This window comes from Sarcophilus harrisii, chromosome 1, assembly GCF_902635505.1.
Source record: "Sarcophilus harrisii chromosome 1, mSarHar1.11, whole genome shotgun sequence".
In the NCBI taxonomy this organism is placed as follows: Eukaryota; Metazoa; Chordata; class Mammalia; order Dasyuromorphia; family Dasyuridae; genus Sarcophilus; species Sarcophilus harrisii.
In genome coordinates, this window is record NC_045426.1 from 327,569,596 (window position 1) to 327,590,330 (window position 20,735).

The 20,735-nt window shown below is 33.9% G+C and overlaps 1 protein-coding gene across 14 annotated transcripts in view; it reads left to right on the plus strand.

Moving 5' to 3' along the window:
- PRUNE2 (prune homolog 2 with BCH domain) overlaps positions 1–20,735 on the plus strand; it is a 295,576-nt gene that overhangs the window by 37,108 nt on the left and 237,733 nt on the right. For 13 of the 14 annotated variants that reach the window (XM_031945525.1, XM_031945514.1, XM_031945518.1 and 10 more), the window contains exon 2: positions 10,232–10,298. The exons of the other annotated variant lie outside the window; for it this stretch is intronic. In XM_031945525.1, coding sequence (XP_031801385.1) covers positions 10,245–10,298 — 54 coding nt within the window. In that variant the 5' untranslated portion in view covers positions 10,232–10,244. The remainder of the gene's footprint in view (positions 1–10,231; positions 10,299–20,735) is intronic. 14 annotated transcript variants of the gene reach the window in all.

Genomic DNA, 20,735 nt, shown 5'->3' on the forward strand with positions numbered 1-20,735 from the left:
CATTCGTGCACATACAGGTCCCTTTCCCTTCTTTATGATCTCTTTGGGATATGATCTGCTGGATCAAAGGGTATGCACAGTTTGATAACTTTTTGAGCATAGGGGGAACAAGTAATTTAAGGGGTAAGACTAAAATTATGATTATTTTGTACTCAGAAGTCTTTTTCCTATTGCAACTTACTGTGCTATGTTTTGTTGTTGAATCATTTTTCAGTCATGGATGACTATAATGCCTTTGGAGTTTTCTTGGCAAAGATACTTCATTGGTTTGCCATTTCATTCTCCAGTTCATTTGACAAATGAGGAAACTGAGGCCAAGAGGGTTAAGTGACTAGCCAAGTAACTGAAGCCAAGTAGCTTTTAGTAACTAAAAGCTAAATTTAAACTCAGGAAACTAAGTCTTGCTGCCTTCAGGCCAAGAGTTATATCCATTGCACTACCCATCTTGTATATTTTGTCATGTGCAATTATATAAAAATATCCTCAGAGTTTATCTAAATAAATGTCTGCTGATTTATTTCTCCTTATGTACAATGATTTTGTTTGTTGTTAAGGTTAAATAATTAGAATTTTGAATTTATTGACATATACATTAATGGTTTATGAAATATTATCCAACATCTGGAACAGCACAGGACAATTAGAACATCTTTGAATTGGTGTTATATTTCTTTTGTTTAAAAGTTGTTAATTTTCAAGTTTGATTAGATTTTAGGAATTGATCACCACAGGAGAGTACTAGTTCTGGGGTCTGCTTCCTGTTGTGAAATGCAAAATAATTAAATTCAGCATATTAGTAGAAATTCAATTATATTATATTTTACACATAAAAAGTCTCTTGACTTTTCTGGAGGCAGAAACTATTACTTGAAACAAACATGAAAAGATAAGTGTATATGATGGAAATAAAAATCAGTTTACAATCAATGAAATAATTGTTTTTTTTCTCCTGGATACTAAAAAGTCTTGTCATATGAATGATAAAAACAAAAGATAACCAAAAAATTCTATATTCACAGAATGGTAGGTTTGATAACTTCCTATACACATAGTTTCAATACTTAGTGAAGCTGAAGATGTTAGGTGTGCACTTCCATTAGTGCAGTTTGGTACATCTTTATGCCTTAGAAGATGGTCTTCATGAGTTTCTGGCTGAAAATTCATAATCCCCTACCTATTATCTAGTGATGAACCTCTCTGAATTTAAGCTAGGTTGCTCCTCATCCTATCTATCACTAGATTTGTTATCAAATTCCTTCCAACTTGGTAGAGCCTGGTGGATTCTGTATTCCATTGGGATGATCTTTGAGAATTCAGTGTTTCTTTGAAGCCATGCTGAGACATCAAAGTGAGACTTTTGTGAAAGATGTATACTTAAGAAATAATATATTTGCCATTTAAAATGCCTGTTGAATTAGATTGAAGTATGTGTTATAAGTGGTATTTTTAAAAGTCATTTTTAAACCCAAGAACTACCATAGAGTTTGGATTAGAAGGGAACCATTAATTTTTTCCACTGTTCTAAGATATCTCAAAGAGTTGAGTATCTATTTTCACCTACTTTTAAAATTTCTATACCAGTGTTTAAGAGAGCTCTTTGTCAGGAAATTCTTCTTTGTATTTTTTTTTCATAAGTTTATATCGGAGTAACAAATCCTTTAGAAGACAGTCTATAAGTAGTTGTGGATGAATTCCATCAAAAAATCAAAAAGCATTTAAATGCCTACTCTGTGTCAGGCATTATACCAAATCTTAGGAATTAAAGAAAGCAATTATATATATATATATATATATATATATATATATATATATATATTCCAAAACATTTGTAGTGATTGAATATTTTTTAAAGCCCTTTAAGGAAGATTCCAATGCAATCAATAAATATTTATTAAATTCCTACTCTGCTGCATATTACGCTTAATAAAAAGAAAGATGGTCCCTACTCTCAAGAAGCTTACAATCTAAAGAGGAAGACAATACACAAGAGGAGGAAGGAAAGCAAATGGGGTATGTGTGTGAGAGAGACTAGAGGGTAGTTGGCATGGGGGCATCTTGTTCTGTGGTGTTGAGACCAAACAGAGCAGCAACTGCAAAGAGGAGTGAGCCAAGTCCAGCTTCTGTCCTTTATAAAGGAAAGAATTGGGTAGAGTTTGATTTTCTGCTCTTGGACTTTCTTTTCAGATGACAGTTGAGGCTGAATGAGGTAGGGTCAATCAAAGCTTGAATTAGCAACATTGTGGTGAGTTTAGAAATGAGGAATTTATTTTGAGAGGCCATTTTGTTCTGTGGAGTTAAAACCAAGCATGGTGGCAGATGCAAAGTGCAGAAATTTCATTAAAATTAAAAGCAGGCTTTGGAAATATGGATAAGGAAAACCTAGCGATGGAGTTTGTGTTTTTGAATAAAGGCAGTAAATAAGTTTATCTTCAGAATGATGTCTTCTTTCTCCAAAATACTGTTTTACTTCTAGGTGCTGCTGGGAGATACTTTTCCCTACTGCTTCTTTTTCTCTCCTGCATCTTTCTCTCTGGTATTCCTTAGAGAGAACATTTTATTCTATAAACAGTTATCCTATTCTCTTCATCAATCCATTTTGTTGCACTCAGTATCATCAATACCAGTTCATGAATCTACATTGATCCAGAAAGCCATCCTATTGACCACACTGCTAACCATTCTGTGCTAATCATTATTACCCAGAAATCAGCAGTGCATCTTGCTTATGCTGCTATCAATCAATCCTTGTTTCTGCTATGATAAACAACTTTTTTTAGGGGGGGTAGGGAGGAAAGGAAACAGAATATGTCAATAGCAATATATTTTCTGAGGTTCTTACTTTTTTCTGGGGGTTATTTTGGAATCTGTGGAAGAGGGCACTAAGTGCAATTAAGGGTGTCTTTATAGAATAATTAAGTGCAGATTTTTTCCATCTTGAACAGATCAGACAGATGTCCTCTTTACAATAATGACTCGTTGTTATGCACAAAAAGGGGTGGACATCCATCTTCGGTTAAAGGCTCTTGCCTTTAATTGTGTGTTATTTATAATTTAGAGAAGTTTCTTTCTTTAAGTGGTGGACCATTCACTTGGTCATATTCCAGTTTCCAGTTACTGCACTCCAATTTCTAAGTATGTTTTACAGTCAATAATTAGCCATGCCTCAGAACAAATGTGAAATCACTAGGGCTAGGTCATCTGGATGGTTTGATGTAAAGCTTATCTTGTAGGCAAAAATTCTGTTACACAGATTTTTTCCCTTGATTTCATCTTTCTGAAGATTCTGAGTTAGCTTACAATGAGATGCTAGGCACTATCAGGACTTGCCCCTTGTCTAAATAAGAAGTATTTAAGGAAGTGCTTGAAGGAAAAAATCAAAGATGTGAAAGAGGAGTTGTAAACGGACATAGAAATAATATTTAGCCTATGTGATGATTTTGCCTCTAACTTTCTATATAAATTAGCATCATTCTCCATTCTTCTTGCTTTGGAATAATTTAGAAACACAGAAATGAAACTTCTCCTAAATATTGAGGGAAATGGTAATAGAGTAAAGATGAAAATATCTGTGGTTTCCTTAGGTTTTGATTGAACATGAATGAATAAAAAAATTATTAAATGCTTATTATGTGCTAGATACTGTGTTCAATTCTAGGAAACAAATACAAAGACACAAAGTTCAAAAGCTATGCTAATAAGTAGACCTAATTGCTTTTTTCATGGGTACAAATGGTTTTAGAATTTGGCTCAGATGGAGGATTATACAGCTTTACAGGATGTACAGGTGAATTATCTATGCTATTTCCTTTTATACTCATTGATATATTTCTTTTAAACCTGTGGATATGCCCTTTTGCCTTTTAACTTGGAAAAGAGACCAAGATTACTTGACTAGGATTCTTTAAGTCATTTTTCACAGTTAATATTGCTAATAATAATGATAAAAATAATAACTGAATTGTATACAGTGCTTTATATACAAAATCTCATTTGAATTTCACAACAACCATCCAAAGTCAGTGGTTTGGTTATTATTATGCTCATTTTATAGACAAGACTCAGAATAGCAATTTAGAGAGATTAAGTGGTTTACTCATTATTGGCCAGCTCATTCAAGTAAGAGGCTATACTCAAAAGCAGGTCTTTCAGTACTTTATTCTCATACCATATTCTTAGGAAGAAAGCACACCTTTGCCCTCAATTATGGGGCTTCAAGTTTCTTTTTCTTATGGAAAACAGTAGAGGTTTCTACTCTGTAAGTGTTTCAAAGGCTTATCTGCTACCATGATAGAAGAGTGGTAGGGCTAAAAGTGACTTGAGTACTGGATAGGCCCCTATTTTTAAACTCCAAAGAAGAGATGAATGAAGTTTCCTTTTGCATAAGGTGGTTTTTTAAAATGCCAAATGTATTAATTTGCACAGTAATAACAATACTTTCCTATCTAGCTTAGGGCTTAAATTTCTTGTAAGCAATTGAAGTGTGGTTTAGAGGGTAACTAATTAGAGAGGTTAAAAGTTGGTAAACTAAATTTAACAACTTTTTTATTCTTCCCTATCTCCCTTTGATTCTACAACTAAATTTATTAAAATGCTTATTTTGATTTGATTTTGTAGCTATTTTCACCCTTTGTAATGGAAATTTAGGACTCCATAAATCACCAAACATTTGTTAAAAAATACCAGACCCTATATTAAGTACTGAGGATACAGATATAAAAAAATTAAACAATCCCTACTCTCAAAGAGCTTATATTTCCGAGGGAGACAATGACCTAAACATGCAAATACAGGATAAATAAATATAAAATAAAGAATGAGGTCATTGGCAACTAGACAGATTAGGAAAATGACTTATGTAAGAAGGAAGGAAACAAGCAACTATTAAGTTCTTACTATGTGGCAGGCATTGTGATTACAAATATTATCTCATTTGATCATCATAACCTATTATTAACTCTATTTTATAGTTTGAGGAAACTGAGGTAGAAAGAAGGTCACACAGGAAGTTTGAGACTAGATTTGAAATCAGTTTTTCAGAATTCCAGACCTAGCTGCTTCACTATGTAGGAGTTCTTAACCATTTCTTATGTCACGAACCCCTTTGGCAGTTTGGCAAAACCTATGGAACACTTCTCAAAGTTCTATTATTAAATAATTGAAGCAAATGCTAAATTTCACTTAATAATAATATAATAATAATAACAAAATAAATAATTTTTCCCATCTAAAATCTTATATCTTCTCAAATTCTCAAAGTCTATTAGTACCAAGTTAAGAACTCTGATTTAGAAGGTGATGTTTGGGGTATACCTTGAAGGAAGGGAGGGATTCTACTGTTGTTGTTGTTGTTACTGGTCCTTTGTTTTTGAAGAACACTAATGATGACATGAGGATGATATTTTGTTTTGTTCATGAACTTGATTTAATTGAGGCAGAGTTGTGCAAAGCACTCTGCCTCACGCTCTCTTCCAAAGTCATCAGTCAGTGGCAAGACTGAAGTCAAGACAACTGTGGATGTTCCAGGATGCAGTGGATCCCCTTAGACTTGCTAAATCAAGTTTATTTTCCAGGTTTATCCCTTGCAGAGATTCTGGAATGTAGAAATGGGAAAAGGAGCTCTTTCCAGACATAGGGATAGGATAGGGGACAAACAAATGCAAAAGCACAGAGATACAAGATAGAGAGTACTCAGTGGTAAGCACAGAAGATGAATGGAAGTCAAATGAAATTCTAATTTAACATTCAGGCATATTGTTTTCATAATGATTTTATTCTTACTATATTCAGAAGTACAGTGTCTTAGGACTGGCAGAAACTTCCAAGGAACCCCATTCCTTATTGTACTATATTTTTCTGGTGTTCCTTAAGCTCTCAGTTGCTGAGCTGCCCCAGAGGAGGCAGTTTCACAGAGCTCCTTTAAACTATTTTAAATTTTAGAACATACCATTAAGCAAATACAAAAAAGTCCCCATCCCCCAGAAGGCTATTAAAACTTTGGTTTATTGCCTTCTGTAAATAGCAGGGTTTTTTTTAACAGGTTACCTGACTTGATGGTAGAATCTTCCTAAATTATTCACAAAATAGAGCCACCTACCCATATAACTTCTGGCTGAAGTAATCAGCCTGGAACCTTATAGCTTTAGTTATTGTTCATGTACTCTGTCATTTTTGTATCATTTAAAATATTTTTGTTCATTTTTTCTTTTTTCTTTAATATTATATTTTCTCCAGTTACATGTAAAATATTTTTTAAGATTTGTTTTTTAAAATTTTGAGTTCCAGATTTTCTTCCTTCTCTCCCCAACTTCCCCATTAAGAAAGCTTGTGTGAAGTTATGTAAAACATTTCCATAAAAGTCAAGTTGTAAAAGAAACTTAGATCTCCCCCAAAAAAAATTCTCAAGAAAAATGAAGTTTTTAAAAAATCTTGTTTCAATCTGTATTTAGATATATGAAACTTTCTCTGGATATAGATAACACTTATCATGAATCCTTTAGATCAGTCTTAGATACCTGAATTATTGCGAATAGCAAAATCATTCACAGTTGATCATCCCACAACATTGTTATTACTTTGTAGATAATATATTTCACTTTGCATAAACTCATGGAGGACTTTGCAGGTTTTTCTGATAGCATCCTGCTCATCATTTCTTATAGAATAATACTATTTGATCATAACCACATGCCACAATTTATTCAGCCATTCTCCAATATATAGGCATTCTTTCAATTTCCAATTCTTTTCACTGAGAAAAGAGCTGCTATAAATATTTTTTTAACATATGGGTCCTTCTCTTCCCCCTTTTAATCTCTTTTGGAATACATGTCTAGTAATGGTACTGTTGGATTAAAGGGTATGCACAATTTTAGAGTCATTTGAGCATAGTTCCAAATTGTTTTGCAGAATGTTTGAATTAGTTCACAATTACACTAACAATACATTAATGTTTCATAAAATATTTTAAATTAGAGATTCGCCAGAGTAACTGTCTCCTACTTCCTCATCTTTGTACTAGTATTTCCCCAGGAATACTTTGCCCCTTTATCTTGAATTCTTCATAATTTAGCCTGGAAACCATCTTTTGCAGCTGGTCTTTTCCAGTCACCCAATGGCTTATATTCCCTTTCATATTAGTTTCACATTATATATATATATATATATATATATATATATATATATATATATATCTTGTATTTACCTAGATATTTACATGTTATTTTCCCCATTAGGTTGTATACTCTTTGAGAAGGGGGATTTTTCTCACCTTTATTTATAATACCTACTGTCTAGTACATAGTAAGTGGTCAATAAATGCTTGTTGACTAATTTCTTTCCATGTTGAAAGCTGATTAATCAACTTTTAGTTCACAAGCATTCATTAGGCACCTAGTCTCTTCTAAGTACTATTCTAGTAATACAAATTACAAATTTAATAATACAAATTACAAAATACAAGTAATTACAAGTACTGGTAATACAAAGAGAGAAATGAAACATCCCTCATCCTCCAGTAGCTTCTATTTTATTAGAGGAGACACATGTACATATAAAAATAAATATAAAATAAATTCAGGGCAATTTTTTTGGGGGGATAGCAGTAGTTATTGAGGGAGATGGTGTAGGAAAGACTTCCTGTGGTGCCATTGCTGATTTTTATCATCCATATCTTTTCATTCTTCTTGGTCTCTTGATGTTGAAGATCTATGGAATATATGACTTTACTTTCTCATTGTATCTTGCTAAAAATTTTTTTCCTATCACCTACTGAAGTTTTGTTTGCACATGCCAACCCAATCTTTGAAAATGACCAAACAATCTGTATTTTCCTAATATTCTGGGTTATAAGCACAGTTCAATAACTAGAAATTCCCAGAACCAGCTACAGTTCCTTTAAAACAAATGTGAAATTAGACTGATTTTATTACAGAGTTCATTCTGGTTTCTTTCAGCACACTATGTGACTGACCACACAGACAATGAAACCAAATATCACTGCCAAATTGCCCAAAGGCTGGGATAAGAATTGAGGGAGTCATTTACTGTATTTTTAGGATATGATTCAATAAAATGAGAACAGTAACATGAAAAAAGTTATAAAATTGCATTTACAAAATAATGATTACTATTATAAAAACAATAATTACATTAAAGCTATAATTTAAAAACCATAATACTTGAAGGACATTCACAATAATAATTCTAAACATCAGAATTTATGGGATGCAACCAGAATAGTTCTTAGAGGAAAATTTATGTTGTTGAGTGCCTACATAAATAAACAGGAAAAAGAAAAAAAAATGAATTAAATCCGTAAATTGAATAAATGCCTTGTCAAACACACAGCTAAGATGGTTTTCTTCCATACTTGGAAATATGCTGTCACTATCTCCATATTTTTATCTTTAAGGTTGTAGGGCTAATTTTGTATTATGTTTGTTTCATATAATCTCTACCTTTTTTGACCCAATAATAAAAAAATACCTTCATTGATGTGATAGTGACTAATAATTTCTAAAGTACTTTTATCACAATGTCCTCTATGAGGTAGGTAGCTATTGTATTAAGCCCATTTTATAGAAGAGAAAACTGATATCCAGGGATTTTTAAATGACTTGTAGATAACACAGGTCATTGAGAATGGACAGTTGATATTTAACATTATTGTTTTTGCACAATATTACGATTGGGGGCTTCACTTCATTGAGAGAGACCTTAAAATTACAAGACAACATTGAAAACACAAACCACAAACAACATCACCTATGTTGGTGGGTTTTAAAAAACTAGGTTTGTTTTCATACTCATAATTAAGACAACATGTATTTGTCCTAATAATTCAATGTTACATGTTCTTAATAGATGTACTGAGCAAGCACTGCAGTGACAAGATAAGTTGCTCTGTTTGGTTCCATATGTCTGTGTTCTAAGTATTCCATAGTTTTAATTGGTTCCCTGCAGAATAACATTTACAAGCATATGGTATGGAAAATGCTGACTGCTTTTGTTATCGAGTGTTTCTGTACTTGTGATGGCACTAACCAGCTTACCCTTTGAATGCATTTATAAGCTTTTTAAATGCAGATTATGGTACACTTTTCTAACCTACCCACAACAAAGCATCAATAGTTTGCACACAGTGCTCATTTTCCATTGATGAAAAAGGAGATACCAATTCATGAAAGCTTTTCTCCCCCTTCTGTCATATTTGTGCCTCAAGATGTTTTCTTGTTTTCTGTGTGGTTTGCAGAAGCTGCTTGAAATTATGCTAGGGAGAGAGATGCACTGTTGGGAACTCAGAAAAGCCAAAAGGCAAAATTTGATATCTCTGATGTCTTATTTTGGAAGTTTACCAACCTCCCTGAAAAGAGAAATTAGATATGAAACTAAAACCAGGGATTGAAGAAAAGACTATTTTGTGGGTTTGGGATATTTGGATACCTTGGTAATTTCTTGGAAGAGTATGTTCATCAATGCACGGGAGCAGATTTGCCAGTATTACAAATGTTAAGTCGTGTGTGTGTGTGTGTGTGTGTGTGTGTGTATATGTGTGTGTGTGTATGTGTGTGAGTGTGTATGTGTGTGTGTGTGTGTGTGTGTGTGTGTGTGTACGATATGCTTCTTTATAGATACAGAGAGGTTTAAAATGGAACAGCAATATAGTTCAGTCTTTTGCCAATATAGTCAGGAAACAAACCTTTTTTAATACTGTTCAGAATTGCTGAATAAGATGATAATCTATCTTGTGAAATCTATATTGTGCTAGAGATCCTCTTAGCCCATCCTTCCAAAATGCACTGTGCTGGTAAATATTTAACAAGTAGTTCTATGGTGAAAAATGTTAGTGGAGCATTTAAGTTTAATTTGGATTTTTAATATTTTTTCCATCCTTTTCTTAAATCTGGATGGTCAGCAAAATAATGCATTGAGTCCTGATTTGTAGCATTCATAGATTTTCAATATGTAAATGCTCATAATGGAAAAGATCATCATCATAATATCTAATGTCTATATGGAGCTTATTATGTGCTAGGAACTATGCTAAGTGCTTTATAATTATTATCTCATTTAATACACATAACAACCCTGTGAGGTTTTTTATTATGCCAATTTTACACATGAGGAAACTGAGGCAGAGGTTAAATGACTTGGACAAGGTAAGTATAGGCGGGTAGATTTGAATTCAGTCTTCCTTACTCCAAACCTGATATTTTTTCACTGAATCATCTAGCTGCCCCAAGAAGATGTTCTTCCCTCTCGCTGAGGATGGCTCCAGGACTTCCCTGCTCCTAGTTCAGGTAGATTCCCCTTCTTCATCTCTCAATTCAATTTTCTTTGAGGAGTTTGAAAGTAGATTACCTTTCTATAGTTTTGGGGGGGTTGCAAGCATATTCCTCTCAAAGAGTCCCCTGAGCTGAGTGCTTTCACATCAACAGACTACCAGCAGCACTTGAAAAGTTACAGTTATGGAGCAGTTAGGTGGGAAATGGATAAGAAAGGCAGGTCTGAGAGTGAGAAAGATCTAACAACTTATTAACTGTGTGATTCTGAGTAAATCACTTAAATGAGCAAATCACTTAACATGGGGAGACTAGGTTCCCCATCTGTATAATGGGAGTAATAAAAGTACCTACCTCCCTGGGTTTCTGTGAGGAACAAATGGAATAATTGTAAAGGTGCCTAGCATAGTTCCTGGCATGCAAGAAGCTATATAAATGTTAGCTATATTTATTATAATTTTATACTTCAATGGAACATGGAAAGATAGTAGGGTCCTTAGAAGCTATATAATTTATTCTTCTTTGCATAGAAGTGAAAAGCTGAGGTCCAGTGATGGAAAGTACCTCTTATATAGTCATATAGAGAGTTAGTGGCCAAGCCAGACTCAGAATCATAGAGGACCTGAAAGGAACTCTACAGATCATTTGGTCCAATCTCCTTCATTTTATGGATGTGGAAATGGAGGCTCAGGGAAATTTGTTGAGTTACCTAATGTCAAATCTTGACTGGTAAATGTCAGCAGTAGATCTTGAACCTGGGAATTTTGACTCGTGGTATAGCAGCATTTCCAATGTTCCAACAGACTTTCATTATTATAGATGGAGCTAGATGACAAAGGATTTGGGGAATAATACATTCCCCCCCCCCCCCCTTAAAAAAAAAAAGACACAATATATTGACTTTTTTCCCCCTTTCAGCTATGCAAAAGGAATTTGTCCAGGATATTACTCTTTGGTGTTTTCAACTATTAATTTAATTTCATAAAGTGTTTATTCCTTAAAAATGGAATTCCCTTCCTTCCTTTTTTTGCCTTTGTGAAGCTCTTGCTCACTCCAGCTCAGTTGTCACCTACTACCACAAATCTTTCTTCATTCTTCCAGTGATCAGGGCTGTCCTGGCCTCCAATATTTCTCCATATTTATTGTGAAATTTTTTTCTCTAAGAGAATGTAAATTCCTCAATACAGGTAGGGAATAGTCTTTTTTTTTTTTTCATGTAACCAATACGAAGTATAGTGTCTGGCACTTAGTAGTTGCTTAATTAATGTGTCAGAAATTTCAATTAACTATAGGAGTAAAAGAGAAAATGAGCACTTTATTAGCACACTAAGCACCATTTTGATGTACTAACAGACTATAGTGAAGATAGCTGATATAAATTAAATAAAATGTTTGATTGTGTATATAGCAAATTACTAGATGGGGCATTCATACCAGGTAGACTAATAACTGTTGTTTGGGAGGGGGAGAAAGCAAACTGATATAGAAAATTTATCAGTTCATTGAAAGATTATAGGATCCTATATAGATCAGTCTGTCAACAGAAAAGATGCTAGTTGAAAGAGAAACTTAAAGATCATTAAACAAAATCAGGTTATTTAAGCATTAAAGACCTTGATACATTTCAATAAAACTGAGTTTTTCTATCCCCAGTACAGTGGCATCTTGTTTTCCCTGAAGATTTTTTATGAAGAAGCCTAATGTCACATTACTAAAATTCCACAAATTAAAAAAAATATTTTTAACAAGAAAAAAATACAATATAGATTTATGTCATTAGATTGAACCTCCAACATCATCTACCACACTTAAAAAAAAAGAATTCCATGTAGCAAAATATTCATTAGGAGAAGACACACACACACACACACACACACACACACACACACGTATATCAGAGGTCACCTGGAGGGTGAGGGCTCTTTTGTCACTGAAAAAACATACAATGTAAGAAATAATGGCATCATTAAAAACTGTCATTTTTGCAAAGCACAATAATTGCTCTGCTTGTCCCTTGTACATTTCCCTATGAACCTGCATAAATGTACCATGTTGGAAACCTAACTTCTCCTCCTGTGTGTTTGCAGCCGTTGATCTGTTCATTACTGTCATCACTGTGCACAGTTCAGACATGCCAGGTGTGTGCATTGTCACCTGCCTGACGTCCTTTCCATGTGCAGACGTTTAAACTCATGAGTATTAAAGCAATAGATCTTCATGACAACAAAAAGCTGACGGTGATAGAAAAGAACCGCTTCTGGGAAAAAGCCCGAGTGGCTTTGCTAGCTGATTGTAGGCAGAGGGAAACTGGCTAAATAGCCCTAACTCTTTCAGTCTGGGTGAGAAGAAAAAAATGGAAAAAAAAAAAAACTAGATTAAAGTGTACTTTGTCTAGTCTGAATAAATAAGAAGAAAAATGTGGAGGAAGGTTGATATAGACAAATCCCAGGGAAGAGAAGTCTTGTAAAATTGGGATGGATTATAAATGATCTCTCCTTGCTAAGCAAGCCTTATGGAGAATGAATGATATGCAGTGGTTTGGACTTTATGGCATTCACCTGCTTCCTTTGTATATGTAGAATATAGATATAGATACACACACACATATATTAATACTATACAGAGAACTAAAATTAATTTGAAGTAATTAACAGGAAAACAATTTCCATTATAATTTCTTATGAATCATTTTATATATCCTTATTAGCTATGATCTAGACAAATTACTTTTTCTTTCTTAATCTCAGTTTTCTTATCTATAATATGGGGATAATAATAGCAGTTATTTCATGGGGTTGTCATCAGGATTGAAAAACCAAAAAAAATGTAAAGCATTTTGCATATCTTAAAGCACTATATATATCCTGGATCCTATTTTGTATCCTGCAGTGAGTGGTGATGGGTGGAGGAGATGGGAAAAATGACAGAAATAATAATAGTTGGTATTAATTTAAATAAAAATAGCCAATACTTAAAATAGCTAGCATGTATATAATGCTTGAAGTTTTACAAAACTTTGTATATGTTATTTCATTTAATTCTCAGAACAACCAGCTTGTGAAGGTGCAGAGTAAGATGTCACTGACAATAGAAAAAGAAAGTTAGCAATGAGAATGGTAATGGAATCAAAAGTTTAATTCACTGCCCCACTGTGACATAGAGAGACATGGAGATGAGTAAGTCTCAAAAAGGATATGTCAATGGAGCAGCTCCTAATAAGTTAGGATGGATTCAAATACAGGTCCATTGATGGCTGGTTAAATTTGGGTTGTTTATGATCAGAAAAATGTATGAAATGAGTCAAAGATTGTAACAAGAAGGCATTAATTCAAAATGTGCATGTGGTAGGAGATTGGAAAATGAGAGTAGTATATGTGGGCAAATAAATGTAAAATTTTTATATAGAAGAAAGCAAAAGAATAACTTTTCATAGTCATGCCTAGTAAATAGGAGTTTGCTCAAGAAACTGACCTAAAGGAAGGTTTCTTTCTAGGAAGCCATTGATGCATCTTCTGCCCATAGTAATTAAACATGGAAAGGCTTTATAATGAAAAATCATGCCCCTTATTGGTGTCTGGGAGGCAGGAAACCAAGAATTGGTTGCCTTCTTTCTTGCATCTGTGAGACTGCTTACACAGAATTAGAATTAATTAAACTAAGTTTTTCTTATGCAGAAATTTTGAGTGGTTCTGCTATGGTATCTTAGATTGAAACTATAAAGAAAAATTTAAAACACTTCTTTTTTTTTTGAAAGGGGAACTTTTTTTTCAGTTAAGGTAATAGTGTTCAGAAAAATCTCCTCCCATCCCTTTTACATTTTCCACACCATAATTTGATTGTACAATTCACTTGGGAGTGAGAGCAATTTGGCAGGTTTCAAGTTATAAAATGAAGGAATAAACAAGAATGCAGCAGTCAAGAAACAAGAGAGAGAATCCTCTTTCCTGGCATGTACCATTAGTGTTATTGTAGCATTATCAAGAAAGGAGAATGGGTGTACCCAGGGAAGATTGGTACAGATAATGACTCTATAGTGTGTTAAATAATAATGTCATGTTAAATAATATATGCATGTATCCAAATAAATTACTCTTTTAAAAAAATGTTATTCAGGTGCCCAGTGCCATTGGGGAAATTACTTCTATACCCAGGCATCTGGAGTAATAAAGGTTCTTAATTTTAGGGCTGGGCCATTTGAAGAACATCTTTTGAAATCATATTGATCTTCCATTGCACCTAGACCCTAGTAGAATTGAATGTAATTAAAAAATTATTGAAACAGGACTTACTATTTCATTTATGTTTAAAACTTATAGGTTGTCTTGGGGGTTTTGAATATTCTCAAGTTCTGAGTCAGAGTCTTTATTGAAAAGAATAGTCTCTTCTTCATACTCTTTTTATCATTTGTGATCGATTAAAAAAAATTGGTGCTTTCATGTTTGGAGTGCTTTCTACAGTTCTTGTCTGGCCTCAAGAAAAATAGTCATAACTGGAAAAAAAGAGAGCAGAAAAAAGGGGCAGAATAGGCTGAAAAAGCAAATATATTCAAGAGACATACATGAATTCAAGTATAATAACTTTTTTTTTTGAGCTCTTAAGGAAATTTAGGTATGTTTGAGGATGCAAGTTGACCTTTGGAGGTAGGAGGGGTCTGTGGACAGCAATTTTATAAAAAAAAATTTAAATTGATGTGTTCTAGTAGAAAGTTCACTAAATTAAAGCTCAGTAGACCAGGTTTATTATAATTTAGACTCTATCACCAACTAACTGTGCAACACTGGGCAATAATTTAGTCTCTCAGTTTTCTCTTCTGTCAAGTAAATGGAATGAATAAGGGTTTTCAAGTTCTCACCTTCACTGCCCTCTCAGTGATCCTGTCATAAACAGATATTTAGCTTTCTTCAATGAGATCTGTGTGAATTATTGATTCATGCTCTATTAAACTAATTTTAAATAATTATTGATATCACAAAAGAAGACCTTCAATAAGTCTTGGAGACCATGGAGGGAATTATAGAAACAAATTTTGGTATGGATGCATCTCATAGCAGGAGATGGTAGATGGACAGGCTGAGATATTTTTATCACTATGGATAAACTATTCTAGGCTTAGGAAAATCCTTTTTATTCTTTTCTAAAAGCTAAAGAAAAAGGCTCCCCTAGAAGAACAAGAAATACAATGACTCCAGCAGAGTAAATGAAATGATCACTAGAAGGAAGTCAATTTCTGAGTAATTGAAAGAACACTAGTAACCCTAGAGAATAGGACCCCAGATATAGAGCTGGAAGGACTCTCAGATACCACTTAGTCCAGTGCTCTCATTTTACAAATAAGGAATGGCAAAAGTAAAAATTGCATGTAGCTTCTCTGATTCCAGACACTATGCTTTTTCCATGTTGCCATACTTCCTCTTTCATAGTCAATGGAATATTCCTCCTTTGTCTTGGCAAATAAGTGGGGAATTTTTAGGGCAGTGTTGTATATATTGTATATATTAGTCATTATGTTCGCTGTATTTGCTTAACTATTTTTTTTGTTGTTGTTGTTAGAAGGGAGGGTTAAGTTCTAGAAAATAGGACAGGCAGGAGTTATTTTCAGAAGTGATTCAGATGTAGAAACTAAAGTCATCAATAAAACTTACTTTAATAAAGAGAGAGAAAGGATGTTATCTACCTTGATAAAGACAAAGCTGATTGAGCTGGGGAAGGGATAATTGAGGGCCTTTTAAGTGATTCAATCCAGGGTGTAGTGGGTTGGACTTGGAGTCAGGAAAGTCTGGGCTGGAATTTCATTTCGGATATTTCCTAGCTGTGTAACCCTTGACAAGTCACAATCTTTTGGGGCCTTAATTTTCTGTTTGTTTGCAATGGAGGTTACTCAGTTATCTGATCCCATCTTGCTCTTCATCTAGGATTCCATAAAAATCCTAGAGCAGGAAGAGACCCCAGAAGTCTTCAAATCCAGTAGCTTTATTCTATAAGAGGAGGAAACTAAGTCCCAGGGAGTAGATTTGATTTGACTGAGATCTCTTAAATAATGAATGGTAGAGTAGGAGTATTTGAACCCAGATTGCCTAACTCCAAGATCAGTATACTTTTCATTATATCATCATTATCATCATCATCATCATCATTTTGTGTATGTTATGTTATTATCTAGCAGGATAATGAATGAGATTACTTCTTAATTATTATCATTTATTAATATTCTCTTAATTTTGAAGCTATTTACTCCCATATCTTCTTTGAATTCTCCCAGGATATTGTCATAGCATATATCAGTCAAAACTGCTAGTGAAACTTGGTAATTAATGATAAATTGAAAGCTAATATGAGAATATTAATGTTATATTAATAGAGAATTTAATATATAATATTAATATATATTTTAATATCATTCAAGTGTAATAGTATAAAAAGCTTAAGTTGTGAATTTACCATTTCTGGCAAATGCTTACACAGAGTTAATGAGTAATTTATAGAACAAAATAGTCCAGCTTTTCTTTATCATTTATTACTATTAATTTTTTTAAAATGGGCTGGCTGAATTAGGAAGCTAGATCTTTTCCTCAGGGGCAGCCACTTATGTCTCTCTCCTAGATTATATGACTTCTCATTCCTCTGAACCCCTTTTAATTTGCATCAGTATTTCTCTGTGGATCAAAATTTTGTTTAGGGAATCAGGTAATTATGAGAAAGGTTTAAGGGTCAGTGGTTACAAAATCATGATAGAAGATGGGACTGAAATCAGGAGGCATCAACAGCTCTCATGACTTCAGAAAATAGGATAGGTGCTGGGCTTCTCCTCTCACTTTTCTGTTACTCTGCTATTACTACTACTATGGCTTCTCTCTCCACTTCCCTTCCCATGTCATTGGTTTTGCCAACATTAAACCACTTTAGCAGGGTGATATAACAGATAGGCATTTTCTGGTAAGTGAATGACAATGACCATAAGTTGCATTTCCAATCTTTCTTTCACTTGCCTCCACTTTCCATGTAGGGACCTTTTGACTAGTGGATTTTTCCCCATTCTTTGGAGTTGTATCCCTAACTTATAGCACAGTGCTTGCCATATAGCATGTACTTAATAAAACCTTGTGGAATGACTGATTGGCAATTACAGCAGAATCTTGTACTAGGAAATTTCATCTCTTCAAACAAAGCAGTACAGTTTCATATAGCATGGAATAATAAAAAAAAATTCAAAATAGAAAAGGAAGTATTCTGCATATAATAGAGATTTAGAAATGGAAGGGTCAGGTAGTCCAATCTCCCTCAATTTATAGATGAAGAAACTGAAACTCAGAGAGGAAAAATGATTGATTTATCAATCACTTTGTAACTGACAAGGCAAAGATTTGAATTCAGGTTCCTAAACTCTAAATCCATTTCTCTTGCAATTATGTCAAAAAAGACATTTTCTCCTTTATAGTCTTCAAAATACTTCAATATAATATATGGATTGAAATTTCTAAAAAAATATTCTTTATGGTTTTTTTGTTTTTGAAGCTTCTGTTTTCATAAGGGACATAATCTAAATTTAAGATTCCCAACTATGATTTTTTTTGAGGGGGCTTGGACATCTCCATTTATGCCATTGTGTGTCACAAAGATCTTAAAGAACAATTCTTTTTAGTACACAGAAATTTATAGAAACAACTATATGCACAATAACTCTTTATGAAGACAGGTTTGGAATACATTAAGAAATTAAATAACTATATCACAGTTCCCATGGATGAGATCACTGATCTAAATACAAGATTTGGGACTTTAAATGTGGAAAAGTACTTGGGTACAGATGGGTCTCTGTTCCTGGGAGCAAAAAACTATACAATGGCTAAAGCATCTATCTGGGCTCATGGAGGTGCCCAAGTGGCACTCTTATTGATCATTGTTTCTGCTTTTGTGTAATGTGTGTGTGTGTGTGTTCAAAAATAATCTTTACTGATAAGTTACCTTTAAAAAAAGTTATTTGAATATTTTGGCTTTGAACCAATAAATAATAAGATTTAGGAAGAAGTCTCATTTTAGAAGAAAGAAAATTAAATAATTTTAAAAATCATTAAAAAAGTATTCCAGTATATTAGAAAATGCACCAGATTTAGAGTTTTGAATGCTAGCTATCCACTGCTACTTGTGTCAGTTTATCCTGAGTCTCAGTTTTCTTATCTGTAAAATGAGGGGGGCTGAACTTTAAGTTCTTATGTGTATTTCAAAATATTGTTGTGAGGCACAAAAAAGACAATGTATATAGGGGAAAGATCAATTATTGATATTTTATGTTCCTCCTCCTCCTTCCTTCCCCAAGTTCCTAGCATATTATGATCTCAGTCAAAATCTAGACCCAATCTGCCTTTCTATGTTTACTCCCTTACATATAATCTATGGTCCAGTCAAACTGTTCTTTTTATTATTCCTTATCCATCCATCTTATGTATCACACAGTTCTACTTGTTCTGGAATGATCTATCTGTTGCATGTAATGTAATAGGGATGCTAGTTCTGGAATGACTTAGGATGGTAAAGGGATTCAAGGAGAACTGGCCAGTATGGCTCCCAGGTTCTAACTATGATCTCACATGGCAGACATTTCCAGTGTTCCACTTTGGTTAGGTGGCTCATTTCAGAGTATGGGAATGTACTTGTTAGTAATTTATGTTCTACTTGAGTTCTGATTGTTTAGTGTCCCCCACAAGTAAGTATGACTATTGTGCCCTAGAAGTATATCACCAAGGTCCTATTATTCTTCTCAGAGTCTGTGGCCTGTCATCTGGTTGTTCCAAGGATAAAAGACATTATAAGTATGTGTGTGTTTATATGTATATATCTGTGTGCATATCTGCAATACATATATGTACATATTTATAGTTGCAATATATGTATGCATATGCATAGTTGTGTGTTTGTGCACACATGTATGTGTGTACATTCATACATACAAACACACATAAATACATACTTTTTTATGTGTTAGGTTAAATGACTTGCCAATAAGTGGTAAATATCTGAGACTGGATTTGAACCTCCTGACTTCAGGGCCGGTGCTCTATCTGCTGGGCCTAGCAGCCCCAAAAAATAATATTTGTAAAGTATTTTGTAAACCTTAGAGAGCTATAAAAATACTAGCTACTATTATTTCTTCAAACAGATTAGTAAAGTAAATGTTCACTGTTTATAGACCTCTTTCCTTGATCAAGGAGAATCTAGAGCTCATCATTTCCTGGGGACATGGAAATTTCTACAATTAATGTCACTCATGAAATAACCTCCAGAAAGCCCTTTCAAAATAAATAAATAAATAAATAAATATTTCCTTATAGAGGTAGCACATTGAATCATTTAGCATCCATTAGCATAAGATCCTGGAATAGTGTATTCAATTTGCTAACAAAGAAGAGGGTTGGGAAGATTGAATACTGGGAAGGTCAATATTAATGAAAGGAAAGCTCTAGAACTGCAGTGTGGACTTGGGTGGGGCAGTGAAAGGGAGAACCCCATTAGACAATGGAGAGCATTAAAACCTAGGGAGAAAAGCTTATCACAAGATAGAAATGTAAAGTATTATGGGCCATGTCAAAGACAGTATGACTCAACTTAGCAAAGTCATGGTCTGTGTGATAAACTACTTTTTATGGGTTTCTAAAGACAGGTGAAGGAATAACAATGTTCTTTCATTCAGGGAAAAACTGGTGTTCAGGAATGAGGGGAATTTGCCATTTCTGTTTTGCATACCCAATTCTTGTCTAATTTCATTCCTTCTCTCTCTCTATAAAAAGGCAATTATTAAACTTCCCCCATTTTCATGTAATTAAATACTTTGATCAACTACTTTAAGTATGTTTGTTGGGATAAGTTGAACATGGAGCTTTTTCTGATAATTCTTGAGTATTGAATGAACCCAGTGACATGGTACAGTGAAATGAGCACTGGTTTTAGCTAGAATCAAAAAAACTTGGGTTCAAATTCTGCTTTTGGTAGTAATTACCTGCATGACCTTGGACAAATCCCTTAAATTTCCAGGGCTTCAGTTTCTTCATTTATAAAATAAGGGATTGGATTAGATGACCTCTCAGGTCCTTTCCAGATAGATCTGCATCTTTAAAGTTCACAGTCTTCCTCTATTTCACTGCGGGACTCACCCACACCCACTCCCACACATACCTTATCACTGTTACCTCATCACTATACCTATACATTTTATAGTATGCTGGAGACACCAGTCTCATGCAGGGGTTAGTATGGTGTGGAACAATGGTTCTTAACCAAAATGTTAATTTGCAATATTACAAGACAATAAGATGGATTGTGAGGCTCCTTTCCCTTCCTCCCCCTTATGACATGGACTTCTGGGTTGTCTTAGTTGGGAGAGATGGGAGAAAAAGATGAAATTGGATTCAAGGAAGAAAGATCCATTTGTAAAAGTTTATTGTGAGAAGTAAAAATATTTAT